Consider the following 24,078-nt stretch of genomic DNA (forward strand, 5'->3'; position numbering starts at 1 on the left):
AAGAACAGGAGTACTTGTGGCACCTTAGAGACTAACAAATTTATTAGAGCATAAGCTTTCGTGGACTACAGCCCACTTCTTCGGATGCATATGCATATCCGAAAGCTTATGCTCTAATAAATTTGTTAGTCTCTAAGGTGCCACAAGTACTCCTGTTCTTAATTTTAGAATAGTCTTAACTGTTAATCAAATGTGAATTGTAAATGTGAATTGTAAATTACTTTTACTGAAAATAAAAACAGGCTATTTTGAATAATGCAACCTGTGCATTGGGATTTTTACTAAAAATTCATGATTTCCTTTTTTTCACTTTGACCAGCGGGATCACTTATTTATTATTTGCATTGCAGTAGTGTTTTACACCCTGCAGTCAGAGATTGTGAGGCATATTGCAATTTACCATGACAAATCACTAACCTGAATAAATCAAAGAGAAATAACAATCTAGTCATCAGAAACCTCAAACTATTCCCTGAAATAACAACACATTAGCAAAGTGATTATCAACAAAACTGTATGATATTCAAATGCATATCTTTTTAAGAGGCCATTTAACAAAGCTAAGTTTTACCTCATTATAAGGTGAAAAAATGAATTGGAAAATAATCATCAGTCCTATCAGGGTGGGCTGAGTCTCATAGAAACCAAATGCAGCGAAGAGTTCTTTCTGACCAATTAATACTGCAAACAAAAAGAAGCAGAGGAAGGAGTTCATCTAGAAAGAGAGGAAACAGAATATTCCCATTAATATGATCCTTTCAACTATCCACAAGATTATTGCTTAAATGCTTATTACAGAGGTGCTCAGAAGCAGGGGTCCTGCTGAAAAAACTGTATGTGATCATGTAATTAAACACTATATCATAATGCATATGCACCAGGGGCCAAATTAAGGTTTCACAGGTAACTTAGTTCTGACATTTCCTAACTTTCAAGTACCTTACTTTGCAACCTTACTAATGTTCTTTTAATGTAGTTTTCTGTGTGTAATTATGAATAAAGTCTGTCCATTATCCCTCTCTTCCAACGACTAGGCTGGCTTTATACAGACATGATGGTAGTATAGAGGCAGTTCCTGTGAAAATTTCTGAAGCAGGATTCTGTAGCAACTTTACAGATCTGTTCAGAGTAAGGGTAGGTCTACACTTACTTCCTGGTTCGGCGGCAGGCAATCGATCTTCTGGGATAGATTTATCGCGTCTTGTCTAGACGCAATAAATTGATCCCGGAAGTGCTCGCCGTCGACGCCGGTACTCCAGCTCGGCGAGAGGAGTACACGGCATTGACGGGGGAGCCTGCCTGCCGCGTCTGGACCCGCGGTAAGTTCGGACTAAAGTACTTCGAATTCAGCTGCGTTATTAACGTAGCTGAATTTGCGTACCTTAGTCCGAAGTGGGCAGTTAGTGTGGACCAGGCCTAAGTGTTATGTGTGTAATGGGCAGCATGGAAGAAGGCACAGAAATGTTTGCATGAAAAATTGACAGTGCGGAAGAAGTGAGGGACTTGTTATAAGAAAGAGCGGAGAAGACATAGGGAGGGACAGATTTGTGAAGGTTCTTAAACAGCAGGTCAAAAAGTTTGAACTTAATACAGTGAAATGGGAGAACCACTGAATAGATTCAAAGAGGGAGGTGATACAGTCCAAGCAATGGTCTGAGGAGATGATCTTAGCAGCTGAATTTGGGCAGGTAGGGAGCAACATGGATATTAAAGTGTGTCATTCTATACCTTGGGGGAGTATCCTGTAACCCCCATATTCCTCATTTATATATAATTGTGATCTTGCATATAAAGTATGCCACGTAAGATATCAGGGGAAAGGTTATGATCTGATGTAAGTCACTGTTCTATTTAAATATGTATATCATTAGTGCATACGAAGTTATGAGATTGTGTTGTATGGTTGTCAGTAAAACATGCTGTAAGATGGGGAATCGGCCAGATATTAGCTCCCCAGAGACAACAGCAAGGAAAGTAACCAACGCCCAGGCGGGTGCCACAAACAACCATCAATCGCCATAGTCCCGCAAGGGAGTTACAATTCAATGATTCACCTGCATAAGGCCATACGAGGGGAAGTGCTCAACCTTGCTTGGGGACTCAGCAATGCCCACCAGATGTACCTGGACTTTTGTTCTCCAAGCACATGGGACGGACGGTATAAAACAGAACACAGAGGCCCTATGCAGGGCCTTTCTCCTTCCCCCATCTATGCTGCAAGCAACAAGGACATGGAGAAGACTGAAGAGTTCAGCAGTGGAGACTGGCCCAAGTTTAAGGACTGTATATTAAGGACTGCAATATCCAGTGGGGTGAGAAAAACTGCTTAATCTAGATGTTGCCCAGTCTAACAGAGTTAAGGAGTTTAGACTGCGTGCTTATATTTTCTTTTGGTAACTACCTCTGACTTTTTGCCTATCACTTATAATTACTTAATTTGTTTAACTGTTTATCTTTACCAGTGAGTTTGCCTGAAGAGCAGTGCAAGATGGCATATTCCTGAGGTACAAGGCTGGGAGTTCAGGGGGGATTTGGTTGGTGTCTTTCTCTGCGTGATTCATGAGTGACTCGGAGAATTCATGCAATCTAGCTGGGTGTGGGGTTCCACATGCTGTTGTGCTGAGTGATAACAGGGCCTGGAGGGGTTTGCTGCTTGTCACTAGCAAGGCATTGTGAGAGACAGCCCAGGCTGGAGAGATAAAGGGGCACATCGGTCCCACAGGCCCAGGCCGCACCCTGGGGATCCCATTACATAAAGAAGTCAGAGAAAAAAGTTACAACAGTCAAGGGAGAGATGATGAGCACCTGGGTGAGAGTTTTAGCTGTGTGGATAAAAATAAAATTCCTGAAAGGAAGAAATGGAGACTGATCCCATGCGGTAACATGGATGATGATCAGAAATGGAGACTGATCCCATGACAGTGACATCATAATGTGGATATGCGGTGACCAAGATAAAGAAAGCAGACAGTGTGCTGCCCCCTGGGATGGGACAGGAGACAATACCAAAGAATGCTCGGGAACCGTCATTTAGACTGCCAGGGAGCAAACACGAGCAATTTTGATGGATTAAGGGATGATTCCAGAATGTTGGGAAGGGAACTCAAGATAGGGTTATTGCTGGGATCTTCAAAGATTTTTCTAGCACCAACAGCAGGTGAAGGAAAGAGATCGATACTGGTAATCAACAGCAGTTTAGAGCGGAATACTGGATATCTTCTATGGAGACAGAAAACTGTTTGAACTAGACAATGCTGGAGCGCAAGGGAAATTTGGGGAATGTTTCTCTAGCTCTTGTGCATTGTCCAGACTGGTTTGCATGAGTAAACTGATTTTGTCAGACCTTGTAGCCGGATGCGGCCCCGTCCATGGCTTGGCTTTTGCCAGGCAGGAGCAGCTCCTGCTCCATGGGAAGGAGGGGCAGCCCATAGGCATCTGCTTTTTTAAATGTGTCTGTGTCGACTTCCTGTAATGCCAGCTTCACCTTGCTCTTAAAGTGCGGTTTGCAGTTTTCTGTCTGAACCACAAACAGCAACGGAAGTCCTCGCTGATGTGAGGGGCTTGCTTAAAGCTATACTACCAATTGTATTCATGCTTATGAATATGTAATCAATATGTAAGAAGTGAGTGTAAGAAACCAGTCGCAATGCTTAAACCGAAATATTACCGTTTAAGGATAATGAAGGTGCATACGGGACTGTATATAAACCTATGGCAGTAGTGGCCAGAGAGAGGTAAACCCACAACAGCAAAAACTCAGAAATGAACCAGAAGCAGTAGAGCCCTCTCGCAGACCCAAAGGGGCTTCGGAGACTCTCATCGCCTAGCGGTTCGATCTCTGGGAAGCTGGAACCTGGCCAGTCTGTCACCTAAGATCGAAAGCAACACCTGTGTCTGCAGCTTGTTACCAGTATGCACGGAATGTGTGTGTGAGTACAATTGTGTAAATAAGGGAAGCAAGCAATAAATCAGCCCTCAGTACTACTTCAGTTCGATCTCTGTTTGTGGTTATTTCTTGACTGGTTCCAAGAAAGGGTAACAACCTCACTTCAGAATGGCCCTTTCGTTGCAGCCTGTCCAGTCACCTCATTTTGGGGACCATGGGGAAGTGCTCTACTCCCCAAGTGGAAGAGAGTAGAGCACCCTTCTTCTAGAGCATGATGGAAGATGCAACACACACACTCCACTCAGGGAATCCAGAGCTTCAAAAAGATGTAGTCGAGAAATGATTTGGGGAACATGAGAGAAGCTGAGACTTTGGGGGGTAGGGGGATGTTTTGTAGCAAGAGGAGGACTAAAATGGTGGATGTTGTCTCCCTTTGTTTGGATTGTACTAAGGTGTGCGTTCCCTGAGGGTGTGACTGGATGTTCCAGGCAGAGGAGTTGCCTGCAGGATGCAGAAATGGGAATTGTAAACAGGCATCGATCCTCTTCAGATTCAGAAAGAAGTAGGGGAGCCAGACAAATTAGACAGGAGTAAAGTGCCGACGTGGGAACTTGGCCATGGGTTTATCATACTGTCCCCAAATAGCTGAGAAGATGCTAGTGTAGGACATTGGACACAAGGAAATCTGAATGGCCCAAGGGATGCCACAGACCTCCCCTTCCAGAAGAGTTCATTTGCTGCAGGCAGTAGGATTGTGTGTGAACCATGAAATGTGACAATTTTGGATTGCTGAACATAGTAATTGAAAAAATGCTCCACCAACATACTACTATTTACCTGGCTGATGACAATATTTTTGATAGTGTGACCTAGCTTCCAGTGACCCAGTTCATGGCCAAGCACTGCCAAAACTTCTTCATTTTTGCATCCTTGCTTCTTATTCTGTGCAAAACGAGAGAAAAATCTCAAACATCTCACATAACATGAGTAACCAGTTTCCTGCCTGCTGATCTGTCTTCTCCAAACTGCATGGTATGCCAGCTCAGAAAGCAGTTATCTTCCTCTTACACACAGAGGAATACAAGTAAAAACTAACCTCTTGTAATATTCTACCCCTTTTTTATAGGGACTCACTCATAGAAGCTGGACTGAATAGGAGCTGGACTGTGCCTAATAACCATTAATGAAGCTACAAACTTTTCAACAATACTACATAGTTTTATTTACCAGCAGATGGTCCTATCAACATAGACACCCTTTTATACAGAACTTTCATAACGTCTCTCCACTTATAATGGAACTGAATGAGTTAAATTAACAATATAATGAATAACCATTGAGCTTTATCTGTTTGGTCTCATTTGCTATGTCTGGGGGCCTTAATATACCTCTAAAATAAAAATTCTGGCCTCCAGGCAAGGAGACAACAAAATGAGCTACTGAAAACCAGGAGACATTATGTAAAAGGAAACTGGACACACAGAGATGGTGCACTGCCCTACCCAGAGTGCTCCACAGAGGAGATAGAAGCAAAAAGAAAAGATTGAGGAAAATTCTTGTTCAGGTAAGAACAGCCATACTGGGTCAAACCAAAGGTCCATCTAGCCCAGTATTCTGTCTTCCAACAGTGGCCTATGTCAGGTGCCCCAGAGGCAATGAACGGAACAGTTGATCCATCCCTTGTCACCCATTCCCAGCTTCTGGCAAACAAAAGCTAGGGACACCATCCCTGCCCATCCTACCTAATGGCCATTGATGGACCTATCCTCCATGAATTTTTCTAGTGGACAGAGAAAGGACTCTCTGCTGCTTGGAAGAAAACTCTGCTGAGCCAGCTACCTTCATAATGCTGAGGATGTCCTGTCCTCTCTCTGCTGATAGGACACTATCTAGACTGACATACAGGATGGTGGAGAAAATTATCATCGTGCAATCAGTCTTTGTAAAATAAATGTGCTTATACTACTGAAGAACACATCATTTGGAGATATTTAAATGTGTTCTTCCAAACAGTTCAAGTCTGAACTATTTCCCTAAAACTTTTATAACCGGGGCAGACTGAAATCCACTTTTTTGGTTCAAGTCAGTTTTACGAATTCAGTCTAGTGGATTACATTTGCTATCCAGACTTTCTCAGGATGCAGACTTTGTTCTGCAGAACAGGTCTGTTTCTGGCCCCAGAGCTGAAATATAACCAGGAGATCAACCCACTCCCACTCTGCCCCCTGAAGGCCCTTCCTGGATTGAAGTCAGGAATCTTTTTGCCAATCCCTCAAGACTGGACAGGACAACATGGACTGAGACTGCCTGGAAAAGATTTTTGAATGGGGAGAGAAGTAAATTTATCATGTCTCCAGCTGAAGACAGATACAGGTGAGGGATATACCAAGGTCTAAGGAGGGAAGAAATGGTATAGGAAGGTAGAACCCAGAACTTTTGAGGCGGAAAGAGAGGCCAGCAGAGCTCTCAAGAGGTTTTTAGGAACCTCTAAGCCAAGATTCTTGAGCTCTTGGTGTTGCACCCATCCACAACCTTGGAAAGTGCATTTGTACCAGTGTCTCAGAGAGTCTCTTGTAAATAAATATTGAAGTTTCAAATGCTTTCAAGGTTTTGTTTTTACGGTTTCACAATCCTACAACAGAATATGGAGAAGATGTAAGGGAGAATCTCGCTGGAGGAATCAGGAAAACTACAAGACAGGAGAACAAAAATGAAGCTCACTTTGACTTCGGACTTTGTGTCATCATCTTCACCGTCTTCTCCCTCTGGGTGTTCTTTGTTCAGTGCAGAGTAATCTTCCAGGAGGGTGTCAAACAAAACTATCCGTTTATTCTTGAAGAAGCCATAGAAATAAGCATTGCTATGGGAGGAACGCTTGGAACCTAGTGGGGATGAAAATTCACATTAAAAACATAGGTCAAAGTACTTTGTGTGCATTAAAATCTAATGGTGCAACTTTCTATTTAACAGTCTTTCAAGAGCATTTCCTCTCCACCATGAGGTCAGTAGGCATTGATCCATTGCAAAATGCATTAAATCTCAGGTTGAAGCATATTTTTAGACACCCTATTAGGTTTGTTTAATCTATTACTGTACTACATACATATTGTAGGGATAGATTTCTTTATCTGCAAAACCTATTATAGAGGCATTGTATACAACACAGGTTGTGTTCTGAAAAGGACTTGCAACGTGGCATACATTTTTCTCTGTATGAAAATAGCCTTTAAATGTGAAATTTTATATAGTTTTAGTTTAGCACTATACAAAAATCAATGCATCACATTCAATGGATTAAAAACTAGCCAGCTGATATATCTCAAAAAGTAATTCCATATGGGGAATAGTCATGCAATGGGTACATTTCTATTAGGGCCTTATAAGGATGTGTTCTTGGTCCACTTCTATTTGAAAAGTTTATCAATGATAGGGAAGAAAATATAAATTCCTTGCCAGAAAAGTTTGCAGTTGACACAAAAATTGGTGGAGTGGTAAACAATAAGAAAAAACGATTACTCACCTTTTGTAACTGTTGTTCTTTGAGATGTGTTGTTCATGTCCATTCCAAGCATGCGTGTGCGCGCCATGTGCACGCCAGCTGGAAGATTTTCCCTTAGCAGCGTCCATAGGGTCGGCCCTGGCGCCCCCTGGAGTGGCGCCTCCATGGCGCCCTATATAGGAGCCCGCCGACCCTCCACCCCTTCAGTTCCTTCTTGCCAGCACTCCAACAGAGGGGCAGGAGGGTGGGTATTGGAATGGACATGAACAACACATCTCGAAGAACAACTGTTACAAAAAGATGAGTAACCGTTTTTGCTTCTTTGAGTGATTGTTCATGTCCATTCCCAGCAGGTGACTCACAAACCTGAGTTTAGGCGGTGGGGTCGGAGTTCACTGCGGATTGGAGCACTGCACGGCTGAAGGCTGCATCGTCTCTGGCCTGGTGCATGATGGCATAGTGGGACGTGAATGTATGGATTGAAGACCACGTGGCCTCTCTGCATATTTCCTGTGTCGGGACCTGAGCCAGGAACACCGTGGAGGAGGCCTGTGTTCTTGTGGAGTGGGCTGTGATCGGCGGGGCAGGCACCTTAGCCCGATCGTAGCATTCACGGATGCAGGCCGTGATCTATGAGGAGATATGTTGTGATGAGACGGGGAGCCTCTTCATCCTGTCAGACACAGCAACCAATAGGGGTTGATTTCCTGAACGGTTTGGTTCTTTCAATATAGAATGCCAGGGCCCTGCGAACGTCCAGGGAATGCAGCCTACACTCCGTGCTGGAGGAGTGTGGCTTAGGATAGAACACAGGGAGAAAAATGTCCTGACCCATGTGGAATTGGGAGACCACCTTAGGAAGGAATGCCAGATATGGCCTAAGGTGGACCTTGTCTTTGTGAAAAACAGTGTATGGAGGCTCAGATGTCAGGGCTCTGAGCTCCGATACCCTCCTGGCTGAGGTGATAGCCACGAGGAATGCAACCTTATAGGAGAGATACACTAATGAGCACGTAGCCAGGGGCTCAAAGGGGGCCCCCATGAGGGCAGGAAAGGACTAAATTAAGGTCCCAAGCCGGAAGAGGTTGTCGAGTATGTGGGAAAAGCCTATCCAGGCCCTTGAAGAAGCGCCCGACCAGTGGGTTTGCAAAGACTGAACCACCGTCAGCTCCTGGGTGGAAGGCTGAGATGGCTGCCAAGTGGACCCGAACCGAAGAGAGGGAAAGACCCTGCTGTTTCAGATGAAGAAGGTAGTCAAGGACGAGTGGGATCGGGGCGAGCAATGGAGCCTGTCCCCGCTGTTCTGCCCAGATGGAAAACTGTTTCCACTTGGCTGTGTATGTGGCCCTGGTGGAGGGTTTCCTGCTACCAAGGAGGATTTGTCTAACCTATTGTGAGCCCTGCATTTCCACCGGGTTTAGCCATGGAGCATCCAGGCTGTGAGGTTGAGCGATTCCAGATTCGGGTGCCGGAGGCGGCCTCGATCCTGTATGATCAGGTCCGGGAACAGGGGCAACGCGAGGGGAGCGTGCACCCCCGTTGATATAGAACATTGTTGAGGTACTGTCCATGAGGACTGCAACACACTTGCCTGCCAAGTGAAATTTGAAGGTCAGGCAGGCGAGACGAACCGCCCGTAGCTCCCTGACATTGATGTGCCAGGAGAGGTCCTCTGAGGACCAGAGGCCTTGGGTCCTGAGGTCCCCCAGATGTGCCCTCCACGCCGTATCTGACACGTCTGTCAACCAGGATAGGGATGGCTGAGGGCTAGCGAAGGGTACTCCCACGCAGACCTCCCACGGGTCGAGCTACTACTGGAGGGAATCTAGCACTGTTCAGGGAAGCGTCACCACAGAGTCCAGCGCGTCCCTGGCTGGTCGGTACACAGTCGCTAACCAGGACTGACGACGGCGCAGCCTGAGCCTGGCATGGCGTACCACATAGGTGCACGCTGCCATGTGCCCCAGCAACTTGAGGCAGCTCCTTGTTGAGGTGGTCGGGAAACGCCAGAGACCGAGAATGATGTCGGACATGGACTGAAACTTGGACTCTGGTAGGTACACTCTGGCTTGCATCGAGTCCAGAACTGCCCCTATAAATTCTATCCACTTGACGGGAGACAGGGTAGACTTGGCCTCATTCAGCAGGAGGCTGAGCTCGAGGAAGGTCCATCTGATAAAGACCACCTGAGCCTCCACCTGTGCCTTGGAGCGGCCCTTGATGAGCCAATCGTCTAGGTAGGGAAACACCTGAATCTCGTGGTTGTGCAGGAAGGCTGCTACGACTGCCATGCACTTTGTGAAGACCTTCAGGGCCGCTGACAGGCCGAAAGGCAGAACTGTGAACTGGAGATAGGTGTTGCTCACAACGAATCTGAGGTAATGCCTGGGTTGAGGGATTATCGCGATATGAAAATACGCGTCCCTTCTGGATCCATGGAGGGAATGATATTAGAAGTTGCTCGTGAGAGGGATCCCTGAAGAGGGACGGGGAGGGGGACTGGTGGGGCAGGAGGGAGGATAATTGGATAGAATATCCCCGCTCTACCGTGCGGAGCACCCAACTGTCCGATGTGATTCAGGACCAGGCTCGATAGAAAGGGGACAGACGTGACAAAAAGGTAGGATTGGTAGGATCCAAAGTCCTGACTGGTAGGTCGTCCTCGACCGCACCATCAAATTTGGGGTTTAGGACCCGACAGAGGCCGCAGCTGGCCAGACGATTGTCCAGCAGGCAATTGTTGCCTCCTCCTGCCGCTTCTACTCTGCCTACGCGAGAGCTCCGGGCAGTTCTGGGGCTGGTTCTGGGGTCGGCTGCGGCCTGAATTCCCTGTGGTGGGTGGCTGGAGTGTGGAGGCCCAGCGAGCGTAAGGTAACTCTTGAGTCCTTTAGGCTATGGAGCCTCTTGTCCGTTTTCTTGGAAAACAGCGTGGGCCCCTCAAAGGGGAGGTCCTGGATGGTCTGTTAGACCTCATGTGGAAGGCCCGAGACCTTAAGCCAGGACCCCCACCGCATCACCAGACCAGTGGCCAGCATGCGGGAGGCTGCATCCACCGCATCCAGGGCCGCTTGGCGGGATGCGCGCGAGATCAGCTTGCCCTCCTCCACCAGAGCAGAGAATTCTGTTCACGATTCCTGGGGAAGGAGTTCAGCGAACTTGGACAAGGCCGAGCACGTGTTATGGCCATACTGGCTCACTATAGCCTGTTGGTTGCCTATGCATAGTTGGAGACCTCCTCTTGAATACACCTTTCTACCAAAGAGGTCCAACTTTTTGGCCTCCCTGTTCTTTGGTGTGGGCCCTTGAAAGCCCTGACACTCCCTTTGGTTGGCTGCATCCACAACCAGAGAGTCCAGGGGAGGGTGAGTATATGGGTGCTCATGGCCCTTGGAGGGTACAAAGTACCACCTCTCTGTCTTTTTGGTCATAGGGGCCAAAGAAGCTGGTGTTTGCCAAAGGGTGCGGGACGTGTTGGCTATCGTTTTGATCAATGGTAGGGAGACCCTAGATGGGCCCGAGGGAGCCAGGATGTCCACTACTGGGTCTACATCCACCTCGACCTCCTCCACCTGGATCGCCAGGCTCTGTGCAGCCCTTTTAAGTAGCTGTTGAAGCACCCGGTTGTCCTCTAGGGCCAGTGCCGCTGAAGTTCCCGCGAGTGCCTTGTCGGGCGAGGAAGAGGAGGAGATCACCTGCAGAGGACCGTCCTCACTACCACCGGCCTCTGCAGGGGCCTGCGGCACACGGTACTCAGGTTGCGTAGCTGGTGCGGATGTAGGCTGCGGCACCGCAACCAGCACCGGGGTTGTCACCAAATGACAAGGGGCACTGGGCGGTGCCTGCGGCGTTGAAGACATGGCCCCCATCGGTGCTGGTGTCTGACTAGGCGGTGCCGGAGTCTGTTGTGGCACATTCCTGTCGGACGGCGGTGCCGGTGGTGGCGGCATCTGCGCCGGAGCCACCGACGTTGAATAAACCGACGCAGACCTGGAGCGTGGACCATGCACCTGTCCCAGGGTCTGATGGTAAGCCCAGGGAGTCCAGAATGGCCACTGGGAGGGCAGCTGCCACTGCTGCTGCCACGGCGCCAGGTAAGGTTGTTGGCTGGCCTGCGAAGCTGACCTCCTGCTCCTTGATCTACTGGAGTGATAGGATTCCGCCTCTGCGGTTTCAGAATATGAAGACCGAAGGGGGCAGTACCCACTGTTGCCAGCGAGCGGTGTCGCGAGGCCGGAGAACGCTTTCTTCACACCGGTACCACCAAAGCGGTGTGGGGTGGGGACTGTGGCGTCATCATGGCCGACTTGCCCCTTCATTGGATCGGGGATGGGGCCGTCCCTGGCAGCTCTTCTGTCCTGCGCGGGGAGGCCGGCACCGGGAGGCTTAATAAGTCCGAGGCCGCCTCTGGCGTCGAAGGGAGGCACACATCCTCGCTGAGGTCCAGGGACCCAGATCGGTCCGGACTCCACTGCACCCACACAGGGGCAGGAGTCAACGGGATCATTGGAGGGTGCGGTTGTGGCACGGCTTGTCCGCCACACTTGTGGACGCCACTGGCCTTTTAAGGTCCTGGTTGGGGGGGGGAATCGGCCCCTCACCGGCTTTTGCTTTTTCGCAGGCACCGGAGATGGTGATCGGTGCCGCATGGAGGCCGGTTTTCTATGTCCCGATTCTTAGACTTAAGAGTTCTTAGACCGAGCCTCCTTTCTTGCTAATGGTGCCGGAGTGCTGTGCACCGAGGAAGAGGTGCTGGGTGCCGGGTCGGCAGGCTTGGGGTCTGAGTGTGGCCGCAAGGCCTCCTCCATCAGGAGCATTCTAAGTCTCTGCTTTCTGTCCTTAAGAGTCCTGGGACAGAACCCCTTGCAGATAGTGCACCGGTCTCTTTGGTGGCCTTCTCCGAGGCACCTCAAGCGGGAAGAGTGTGGCTCACTCTTTGGCATAAACTTCCCGCAGTCCGTGCAGAGTTTAAATCCTGAGGACCAGGGCATGCCCCAGGACGGGGCAACGATTAGGTTGGGGGGGAAGCCCCCCAACAGCTATTAACTATCTACAACACTAATAAACTATGTAAAAACGAACTACAAGCACTCAATAGGGCCACTGCTAGGCTTGCTGCGAGAGCGAGCAAAGTTCCAGCTAGCCATCACCGGCGGTAAGAAGGAACTGAAGGGGTGGAGGGTCGGCAGACCCCTATATAGGGCACCATAGAGGCGCCACTCCAGGGGGCACCAGGGTCGAACCTACGGACGCTGCTAAGGGAAAATCTTCCAGCTGGCGTGCATGCGGCGCGCACACACCTGCTTGGAATGGACATGAACAATCACTCGAAGAAGAACGAGTCAGTTCTACTCGGCAACGTGGATTGAATGGAAAGCTGGACTGACTTGAACATGCATTTTAGTACAGGTTAATATAAGTCATACATCTAGGAACCAAGAAGTTAGGTCACAGGACAGACAGAAGACCATCCTGAAATGCAGAGACTCTAAAAAGGACTTAGGGTCCATCGTGGAAACCAACGGAATGTGAGCGCTCAGTGAAACATGATGGCTAACGGCATATCTGACAGTTGCATATATAAGAGTCGAACACTGAACTAAAAAATATTAAGGTGTTATTACCACTGCATACAGAATTAGTGAGATTGTTACTGGAATATTGTGGCCAGTTATGGTGTCCACAGAAGCTACAAGAATGATTTAAGGTCTAGAAAACATGCTTACAGTGAGAGCCTAAAGAAGCTCACGCTATTTAGCTTATTTAAAAATAAACATTAAGAGGTGCCTTGTTTACAGCCTAAGTACATACATAGGAAGAGGATTTCTGATTGTAAAGGGCTCTCTTGTCTAGCAAGCATAACATGATCCAAAGGCTGGAAGCAATAACTAGATAAGTTCAATCTAAAAAGAAGGCATACATTTTTAATGGTGAGAGTAATCAACCATTGGAACAATTTATCAAAGGATGTGGTGGATTCTTAATCACTTGGAGTCTTTAATTACAACTGGATATCTAAAAAATAAGTGCAGGGATCACTGGGTGAAATTCTCAGGCATATGTAATGCAGGAGACCAGACAAGATCATCATCATAGTCCTTTTTTGGCCTTAAAAATCTATGAATTATGCCCCTTGAATTTTATATAGTTTTTGTTTAGCTCTGTGTAAGAAATATATCTCTTGTTAAAATTTTTCAGGAGAGTTTCTCATGTTTGATTGTTGGTGTGAGTATTTAAAACATTATAATCTATCTTCCAAAAAAACTGGCAGAGGAAAAATCTTGAGTAGATTAGGTACAGATACTTCTGAAAGGAAATATTTATGCATAAAAGACAGTTATAAAGCAAACTCCTGAGCAATGAACAGGAGTTTCAACCAGAGCACTTTCCTTCTAGATGTATAATCCAACTCTGGAAACTATGATAACCAGTGAAAAAACAGTTATTGTGATCTTCAAGGGATGTGCTAAATTTTCCTTCCCTCCTGAAGGGAAAGTTTTCCTTCCTGTGCATAAACTGCAAGTGGCAGCTGCATTGGAAGGAAGTTTGTAATCTTGAAAATACCAAATTTAGAGTCTGACTACATGGATTTTGTGCTACTATAACTATAATCTGTTGGAAACCAGTATAAAGTGATACAATTCCCTAGTATACCAGTGTCAATGTTGTTATATCAATGTAGCTTACTCCTGTACAGGTACAGAAATAAACTATACCAGTATAAGCACCTTCATACTAATATAACTGCATCCACACCATGATGAATGCTGATTTCACTAGTTTTATTATAAAAGGCACACCCCGAACCAAAATAGTTCAAATTGGTACAAAACTATGTGTAGACTCAGCCTTATGTAGCATTAAAGGGGCTGTGATCACAAAATGAAAGAACCACATACTTCTACACAATTAGATGTATCACACTGATCGGAAGTACTTAGTGTGACAACCACAGGAAATATCACTAGGGAATTAACTAGAGCAATGGTAGCAAATTGCAGGGGACAGACCAGACATAACTCAGACTCAAAGTGTCACAAACATAAACTAAGGTATCACAGAATGTGAAAAGAACAATTTTTTAATTGCTGTGGTAGATACCAATGTTAAGAGCCTGGGCTGAAAGGACTGGAAATTCTTGTGTGAGAGAAAAATTCTTCAGTAGTTGCTATTATAGAAATCTGGTGGATGGATGCATATGAATATTTAAATCCCTGGTTACCAACTATTTAAGAAGGAATGGGTGGGTAAAATTATAATACCCAACTCTTATGTAATGTTATCTCTATTTTACAGATGGGGAAACTGAAGAACAGGGAGGTGAAGTGACTTGCCCAAATTGTCCAGTAGCCAAATGGCAGAGCTGGAAATAAAACCCTGGTCGCCTGATTGTTCTAGCCATCAGACCAAACTGCCTGCATAAAAAGTAGCATTACCTGTTTTAGTTACTGCAACTTTGAAACACAGGCTTTTGACTGATTACTGTCCAGTGTTTTAACCGGTAAAGCATAAAATGAGGTACTGGCATTTAACCTGGGTGACACATGAGGATTTAGAAGAAATGGTACTAGAACAAAGTAATAATTTAAAAAGTCACCTGGTCCAGGTGGTATATCCGCTAGTGTGAGGTTTTTACACTCTCCGTGGAAGCATATAGTACTGGCCATTGTTAGAGGCAGGATACTAGACTAGATGGACCTTTAGTTTGAAGAAGAGAAGAGTGAGGGGGGATCTGATAGCAGCCTTCAACAACCTGAAAGGGGGTTCCAAAGAGGATGGAGCTCGGCTGTTCTCAGTGGTGGCAGATGATAGAACAAGGAGCAATGGTCTCAAGTTGCAGTGGGGGAGGTCTAGGTTGGATATTAGGAAAAACTATTTCACTAGGAGGGTGGTGAAGCACTGGAACGGGTTACCTAGGGAGGTTTTTAAAGTTAGAGGTTTAGCATCCTTAGAGGTTTTTAAAGCCTGGCTTGACAAAGCCCTGGCTGGGATGATTTAGTTGGGGTTGGTCCTGCTTTGAGCAGGGGGTTGGACTAGATGACCTCCTGAGGTCTCTTCCAACCCTAATCATCTATGATTCTATGGGTCTGATTTAGAAAGGCAATTCTGGTACTTGTATACATGGAAAATATATCTGATAGTGGAGGGCTCTGCAACCTTGCTGACAAAGGCATAACAAGATGCAATGGTTGGAAGTTGAGGTTAGAGAAATTCAACCTTTAAATTCAGATGCAATGTCCTAACTGGGAGGTTAATTACACATTGGAACAGTTTACGAGGGGAGGTGATGGATTCTACATTGCTTGGAGCCTTTCAGACTAAACTAGATATATTTTTTAAAAATGTACTTTTATCCAGCTTCTGGGAGAAGTTCTGCATCCTGAGTGCTGGGGTTGAGCTGGATAGTTGTGGTGGTCCCATCTGGCCTTGGAAACAGTGAATCTACGAATCCCCTTCATTCCCTTCCTTCATGGGCCTTGGGGATTAACACTTACAGCTCTGCATTAAGATAACGTCTATAATCAAATCTCATGCTTCAAGGCTTCAGATGGTCATCAGCACTGGTCAGGAAGGTATTTTCCCCTGGCTTGCCCCCAGTACACAAGTAGCCAGATGTATTCTCAATCTCTCTTGCTCTCTCTCTCTCTCTCTCTTTTTTCTTTTGCCTTCCTCTGCAGCATCAAATTGGCCACAGCTGGAATGGAGGCTAGATGTAGTGGGCAGTGCTCTAAGATGGTATAGAGAATCCTCTTTCTAGATGCTTGACTAGTATCTTGCTCACATGCTCAGGGTGATACTGATTGTCAGATCTGGGGTCGGAAAGGAATTTTCATGTGGTCAGTTTGGCAAGGATCTGGGGGAAGAGGTGCATTTTTGTCTCTGCAGCTTGGAGTATGGCTCACCTGCTGTGATCATCTGGGCATGTCTCATCTAATCAATCTCCTGTCACTGCAGGGGTCATGGGCATTGGTGGCACCTTGGTCTCTCCCTGTGGCACACAGTTTAGTCTCCTGAGAACTGAAATGCTTTGGTCTAACTAAAGTCTTTGGACTTAATATAGGGGTATCTTGGTGAAAATTAATGGCCTGTGCTATACAGGAGGTCAGACTAGATGATCTCATTGTCCCTCCTGACCTTAATCTCTATGAAACTAAGAAATGTGTATGTCCCCACGTTTATACTGATGACTCACATCTACCTCTTTACTACAGAACAATCTCCTTCCATCTAAACTAATGTTTCCATCCTCTTTTCTGGAATCTCCTAGTGGACATCAAGCCAGCAACTAAAACTTTACATGGTCAAAACAGAGCTCCTGATCTTTTCCTGGAAGCTCTCCCCTGCACATCTCATCTCTAAATCAGTGAAGAAATGGTACCTTCATCCTTTTTGTCCCTCAAACCCATAATCCTCAATTCATCTTTAACTCAGTTCTCTTCCACTGTGTCAAGCACAAATTTTTATTCTTAACTACAAAGCCCTTCACATCAAAGCCTCATCTTCCCTATAATTTTATTGCACTGCTCATCAGGCCAGCCTTGATTGCCTGATCCTGCACCTCTCCCACAAATAAAGGGCTACTCTTCAGCATGGGAGAAGCTTATGCATGATGTCACAAATAATCACAATGGTGCCTTCTGGCTTTATAAATTTATGTAATTAATGCTGCAAAAGAGTTAAGCTGTATGAGACCAGGGACCCGGATTACATTTATACTGGCACACAACCACTTTAGAATAGCTATGATGACCTGACATAACCCCTCTTCCCCTCATATAGATGCAGCTATATCTACAGAAGAATACTTTTGTTGACATAGTTATTGTCTTTCAGGAATGTGGAGTTTCTATACCAATGGAAAAATCCCTTCTGCCAGTGTAAGCTGCATCTATGCTACAGGGTTATGTTGGCATAGCTACGGTGACATAGTGATACTGCTATAGTCTCCATATTGTAGACATACCCTAAGGCTCCTTTTGCTATTGGGAAACTCAAATGACTGCATTTAAAATATTTTTCCTCTTTTGGATAGTCCACACTGAGGACTAAATCCTTTTTAAATTTGCTACAAACAGAGAATTGTTCAAAAACACTGTTTCATAAATATGTGGAGTAATTTTTGCTAGTTTTAGGAATTACTAAAGCCCAACTGTTGTAAGTGCTCTAAAATCTGTATAGTTACTTGGAATGCCTCATGGGAGTGTGGGGTTTGGTCAGTGCCCCAAATTTGGGATCATTTGAACCAGGGGTTCCCAAGACAGAGTCCCTCCCAAAAAACAGCTTTTCTTAAAGTTCACATATCTAGCAATGAATTTTTGCTCACAGAGATCAAAGCAGAGTTGAGATCACACCAGGGGCTCAGGTGCTTGAGAGTTAGCCACCCACTAGCCCTTTGGGGGGGAAAATCAAATTATAACCTTATTAACTAAAGAGTTTAGTTCTTCTGTTAGGAAAGGCACTCTCTGAAATGCTTGATGGTATGTCAAACAAATTACACCAAGCAAGTGCTGAGAGAGAGGGGCTAACTATCTGGAAAACTAACTCTACACCACAGGACCTGAATGACTCAAGGGAGAACATACCAATTACTGAATCTAAACAGCTTCTAGGTACTGTGAATTCAAATCCAACCCAGGACAGAAATCTGAAATAAAAAGAAAAGGGTCTCCAATCTGTCAAAGGGTTTATTTTAGGGAAATGCAATCTGAATACAGCAAAATATTCAGAAGGTAATTAAACTGTTTTTGAGAAGAAAATAAGTTATATGTGCAAATGTGTAACTTCCCTGGGAGGGAAGCATGATTAGTGGTGGAAGAGTAGGTGGGAATAGGGGGAGAGGGGATTGGGATGCAGTGAGAGGAAGAGAGGTTATTTGGAGGGCGATTAATGGGGGAGGGGGGGCAGGTAATGGGTGGGACACTGGGATGGGGGTCTTGGCAGCGACAGGACGACTGGGGGAGAATAGGAGCAGAGGCACCTCTCAACCCCACATTACCCACCCATGTTTGCACCCCAATCTGGGGGTCCCCAGACCATCTATGGGGTATGGCCCCTCTTCCTGGCTCTCCTTGTGATCTGGGAAGCCTGCCTTTCTGCGGGGGGGAGTGGGAGAGAAGGAGGTGTATAAGCCCATCTCCCTACCCCCCCCCCCGTAAACGAGGATCTGTGGGCCCTGCCCTGTTATAGGGGTCTGACTCTCCCTTCTGATCCCCCCATGTGAGCCACGATCTGTGGAAACCTTGCCCCTCTGGGTGAGGAACTTAGAACAGGCACCAAGAACACATGGCTGAAACTGGGAATGCTTGACACAAATTGGAAACCTGCAGTAGGGAGGGGAGAAAATAACACCGACTGACATGAATGCAGCAGTTGATGTTTCAGAGCTACTGTTTCAGGCTATATTCAGCTCCACTGGGTATGCTTTTTCAGCTAAGAACATCTCATTTCTGAGCCTGCTATCCTGCTATTGTGTTCTGGGTGCTAATTGGATCTGAATGGGAGGGTGACCTAGAAATGTTGGCAGGGAATGGTGGGGCAAAGGAAGGAGAAAGACACTCACACCAGTCTTCTCTTAGGGCTTGTCTCCACTGGCACTTTACAGCGCTGCAACTTTCTTGCTCAGGGATGTTAAAAAACACCCTCCTGAGTACTGCAAGTTTCAATGCTATAAAGTGCCAGTGTAGATAGTGCACCAGCGCTAGGAGCCACGCTCCCAGCACTAGTAGCTATTCCTTTCATGGAGGTGGGTTTTTTAGAGCGCTAGGAGAGCTCTCTCCCAGTGCTATGCTGTGACTACACAAGCCACATTAAACCGCTGCCGCGGCAGCGCTTTAACGTTGCCAGTGAAGACGTGCCCTAAGATGCTTAAATCTTTTGGTAAGCACCATATAATAAAACTGTCAAGATTTTGGAACATAAACAATGTCTGAGATTTCTCTCACTGGCCCTGTCAGCTACTACACGCTGCAAACATTTCAAAGCATGACCATCATCCCCATTGCACTATAACAAGATGTACAGGGGGGAAAGGAGCAATGAGGAATCATCTAGCAACCAGTGGAAAGATCACTGGACTGTAACCATTTTTAGCTCTGCCACTGGTCTGCTGGTTGACTTTGGGCAAATCACTTCAACTCCGTGCCTCAGTTTCCTGTAAAATCGAGATAATGAAAAGTTCTTTGATATCTAGTGAAGAAAATCATTGTACAAAAGCTAGGTCTTTTGATCAGCAAGTTTGCAGATGACACTAAACTGGGAGGAGTGGTAGATACATTGGAAGGTAGGGATAGGATACAGAGGGACCTAGACAAATTAGAGGATTGGACCAACAGAAACCTGATGAGGTTCAACAAGGACAACTGCAGAGTCCTGCACTTAGGACAGAAGAATCCCATGCACTGCTACAGACTAGGGACAGAATGACTAGGCAGCAGTTCTGCAGAAAAGGACCTAGGGGTTACAGAGGACAAGAAGCTGGATATGAGTCAACAGTGTGCCCTTGTTGCCAAGAAGGCTAACGGCATTTTGGGCTGTATAAGTAGGAGCACTGCCAGCAGATCAAGGGGCGTGATCATTCCCCTCTATTCGGCATGGTGAGCCCTCATCTGGAGTACTGTGTCCAGTTTTGGGCCCCACCACTACAAGCAGGATGTGGAAAAATTGGAAAAAGTCCAGCGGAGGGCAACAAAAATGATTAGGGGGCTGGAGCACATGACTTATGAGGAGAAGCTGAGGGAACTAGGATTATTTAGTCTGCAGAAGAGAAGAATGAGGGGGGATTTGATAGCTGCTTTCAACTACCTGAAAGGGGGGGGTTCCAAAGAGGATGGATCTAGACTGTTCTCAGTGGTACCAGATGACAGAACAAGGAGTAATAGTCTCAAGTTGCAGTGGGGGAGGTTTAGGTTGGATATTAGGAAAAACTTTTTCTCTAGGAGGGTGGTGAAGCACTGGAATGGGTTACCTAGGGAGGTGGTGAAATCTCCTTCCTTAGAGGTTTTTACGGCCAGGCTTGACAAAGCCCTGGCTGGGATGATTTAGTTGAGGATTGGTCCTGCTTTGAGCAGGGGGTTGGACTAGATGACCTCCTGAGGTCCCTTCCAACCCTGATATTCTATGATTCTAAGATGATTCTGTGATTATTACCTAGCCCAGTAGCATATCAACTGCAAACCTAGGTAAGAGGCAAAACTAGCTAAATGGCCACTACTCCTACCAAAAACATTAATCTTTTTGTTTAAAAAAAAATAAATTAAATGGCAAAATACTTTGTTAACACAGAGTTAAGGTTGCCCAGTGACACCTTGTCCCTTTCCAGAACATCAAGTTCAGCAAAACTTAACTTCTGAAAAATCAGGAAATACAGAGTTAAAGAAGATGACCGCACAACCGTATCTCTTTGAGCAATGCTCCACAACACTCATACACACACACACACACTCCTACTCTGCCTTGTAATGGACAGGCGTGACCTGCACTTGCCTTGTGCTCAAACACTGAGCCTACTCCCTTGACAGAATACCAAGCTTTCACTTCATATCCTTTACACTTGCATACAGGATGCCAATGAGATTTATTCTTTCCTCTATCCATCATTAATCATCATCAATTCCCATTGGCTATTGCCAGCTCCAGGGGGACAAAGTTAAGATTGCATGGGCATTTACCTTAACTCTGCATTTCCTGGTTTCAGAAGTCTGAGTTTTATCAACAGGCAACCTTAACTCTGTTAAAGTTTTAATAAGACTGATTTAAACACTAAAAGCTGACCCAAAGCCCAATGAAGATAATGGAAAGGCTCCCACTGATTTCAAGGAGCTTTGGATAAGATCTTAAGTTAGTACCATAGTTAATAATAGGAAGAGCTGATAACGATACTGATCAGGTAAGGTTTCCAAACACTTTCCATTGTGTGCCTGTGTTTTAGTTGCTCAGAACTTTGCCAAACTAACAATTTGGGCTAATTTTTTCCATTTTTGCTCTTTACCTCAGTCTAGCATTTTGTACGTTTCAACAATTCAGCTATTTCCAAGAATTATGTTAGGAAAAAATAGGTAGTTTTGCAAATGTTCAAACACCCCCACTTCACACACACTATTTCTTTAAAGAGCTCCAGTGCCTCAATAATGTGGCATGTGAAATTAAAATTTGGATGGATACTCTTTAGGTCATAGAGGTGCTTTTTGCTGTCCCCATGAAAATTAACCTGTATTTGGCCTCTGAAAGTTGTCATTCGCACAAGATGAGCAGAACCTGTTAGAGGCTCACTGCTGAAATTATAGACCTTTTTCACCAAGCACGTTCCCACCCCCAGAGCTCCCTCCGCGGCAACTCCCCTGTACCTGCTCCTAGACTCTAGAGAGCCTTACATGGTTCTAGATGGGATACAGGCAAAACAGGAGCTGCAAAATATCCTTTTGACCTAAGAGAAGGTGTGTTGTGCTGGAAGTTAAGAGACAACATGGGTTCTAGTCTAAAGGCTTCCACTGACTGGTATTAACAATTCTATGCATTCCACAGCCCTTATTCTTAAGCATGGTATCATACCTTACAAGACATGCTAATATAATTCACCCCATTTTGCAGACGGAACACAGGGTGGCATCTGGAAGAGTCATGAATAGAACCCAAATCTCATACATTGACCACATTGCCTTTCTGAATAAATGTGCCTTGCTGCACTGTCTAACCACTGTATCTGACACCCCCGCCAGAAACAAGAATAGAACCCAGGAATCCTAACTTACAATATTCTTCTAATAAATAGTTGTGAAAAGCCACTAGCAAAAGGGTATGACACCCCCTTCTAGCGGCAGGTCCACACAGAAGGTAACAGTCTATATTACTAACTGATACTCCCTTAGCTCAAGCAGTAGAGATCTGTGCTGTGAAATAAAGGTCTTAGATTCAGACTGTTGATGACATGTCTGGGGTTGATATGTTTCCACACGATGAATTTTCAGAGTGTTTTAAACCTAGGAAAGCATGTTAAGGTTGCAATGTCAAATGCTTAAAAGTTAGGAAATCCCAGAATGAAAGTTGCTGTGTGACCTTAATTTGACTTCCTTGTACATATGTATTATGGCATTGCTTTTAATCACGATGAAAGAATTTCATCCATCGGATACTTGCTTCAGCAACTGTAGAAAATGGACATTTAATGAGGCACAGGGTTGCGAGAAGATTTTCCTTTGTTTAATGCACTGAACTGGGACCCAGGAGGCCTGGTTTTATTCTTTGCTCTATGACATACTTCCTATAAAATGCTGAAAATACATACACACGTATTGAGGGGGGAGGGGGACGCTAAATTAAGGTTGCACAGGCAACTTTCATTCTGGCAACTTTATTATAACTTTACTGACCCTAAGACACAAACGGCTCTATGTGCCTTCATGGAAATAACTAGAGCACATGCCCTGACCTAAAGCACATGAGTTGGCAAACTTAAATACCCCCCCAATCAATAAAACTAAAGGGAAACTAAAAAGTAAGGGGTTTATGAACTCTGTGTTTACTTAAAAGTCTCACCTTCTACAACATAGACCTTAGTCAAAGGAAAGTCAATACTTTTTGCCATCATTTCAATTGCTTGTTTGAGCTCTCCCTCAGGAAGTGGAATGAATTTATCAAACAGAGGGGCAATGTAGTCTGCATATATTGTGACAAGAACCTGCAAAGAAACACAGAGTTAAAACCAGGCATAGAAAAATCCTTGGTGAACTAGACCAAAAGTAAATCTTAAAACTTGAGAATAATATTTGTTTCTAGATTTTAGAACACAATTTTGGAGTAAGAAGCCTTCAGCAGAAGGTGGTGTTAAGGAGCCATTCCCTTAGAAGAGGGTCTGAAAGAAGACCATGCAGAGAACAAAATGAGGCACTGAAAATCTGACTTGTTCCCATTACAGCAAAAGTTTGCAATCTTTGAAGACTTCCTCTGATTGGAACCACTGACTAGTCAAAGCTTAGATGCAATTATCCTTTCAATTTTTTTAAAAAAAAGGAAGTATTCCATTATTCCTCCTCTGACCATTCCACATGACACTCTCATTCTTTAGCATAGCACCTTTACTCTGAAAGCATGGGAAGATTGTCAGATTTCACGGTGCTCCCCACTGCCAACATTTCAATTGACAGGGCAATGAGCCTTGCAGATCTGGTGAGCACTTTTCTGCCTCCAGCCATAAAACCAGGATTCTTTCAAAGTTAAGACTTCAGAGGCCCGAGTGCCAGAAAGGGCAGGTGGAGAGATGAGGAAGAAAAGAGCAGGGTGAGTGTCACCATGCCTCAGTAGGTCACAACTGAGAATACCAAATTCAGAACAAACTGCTGAGAAATAGGGCAGACCCCTCCCCCCCCAAAACAGGTGGTTATTCTCCCATAAGATATACCAAACCAGCAACAAAAGTAAACTTCTGTTTCACCACACTAGCTAACAAGAAGTCAGAAAAGCAGTCTCCTTAGGCATTCCAGTCTTTGTATCACCACCAAAAACACTAGACTTAATGATGAGTGGTTTTTTTAAAACCAATTTAATCGACCAAAGGGTACTTCTGATCCCAAAGGACCAGACACATACCCAGGTCAATATACAATTCAGATCTTATCCAATAATCACGCTGTTGCCAGTCCTTTAGTATCTAATATCTAAAGGTTTATTTAAAAAGAAGGAAAGGTGAGAGTTAAAGGCATGA

At 45.4% G+C, this 24,078-nt stretch overlaps 1 protein-coding gene across 1 annotated transcript in view; it reads right to left on the bottom strand.

Annotated features, from left to right (window-relative positions):
- Positions 1-23,093, bottom strand: part of ZMPSTE24 (zinc metallopeptidase STE24) — a 36,760-nt gene extending 13,667 nt beyond the window's left edge. The window contains exons 1-4 of the mRNA XM_034754002.1: positions 22,914-23,093; positions 6,608-6,768; positions 4,724-4,828; positions 572-715 (exon numbers count right to left, since the gene is read on the bottom strand). Of these exons, the coding sequence (XP_034609893.1) occupies positions 572-715; positions 4,724-4,828; positions 6,608-6,768; positions 22,914-22,965 (462 nt within the window). The 5' untranslated portion in view covers positions 22,966-23,093. The remainder of the gene's footprint in view (positions 1-571; positions 716-4,723; positions 4,829-6,607; positions 6,769-22,913) is intronic.
- Positions 23,094-24,078: the final 985 nt, after the last annotated feature.

Source organism: Trachemys scripta, chromosome 20 (assembly GCF_013100865.1).
Source record: "Trachemys scripta elegans isolate TJP31775 chromosome 20, CAS_Tse_1.0, whole genome shotgun sequence".
NCBI classification, from domain to species: domain Eukaryota; kingdom Metazoa; phylum Chordata; order Testudines; family Emydidae; genus Trachemys; species Trachemys scripta.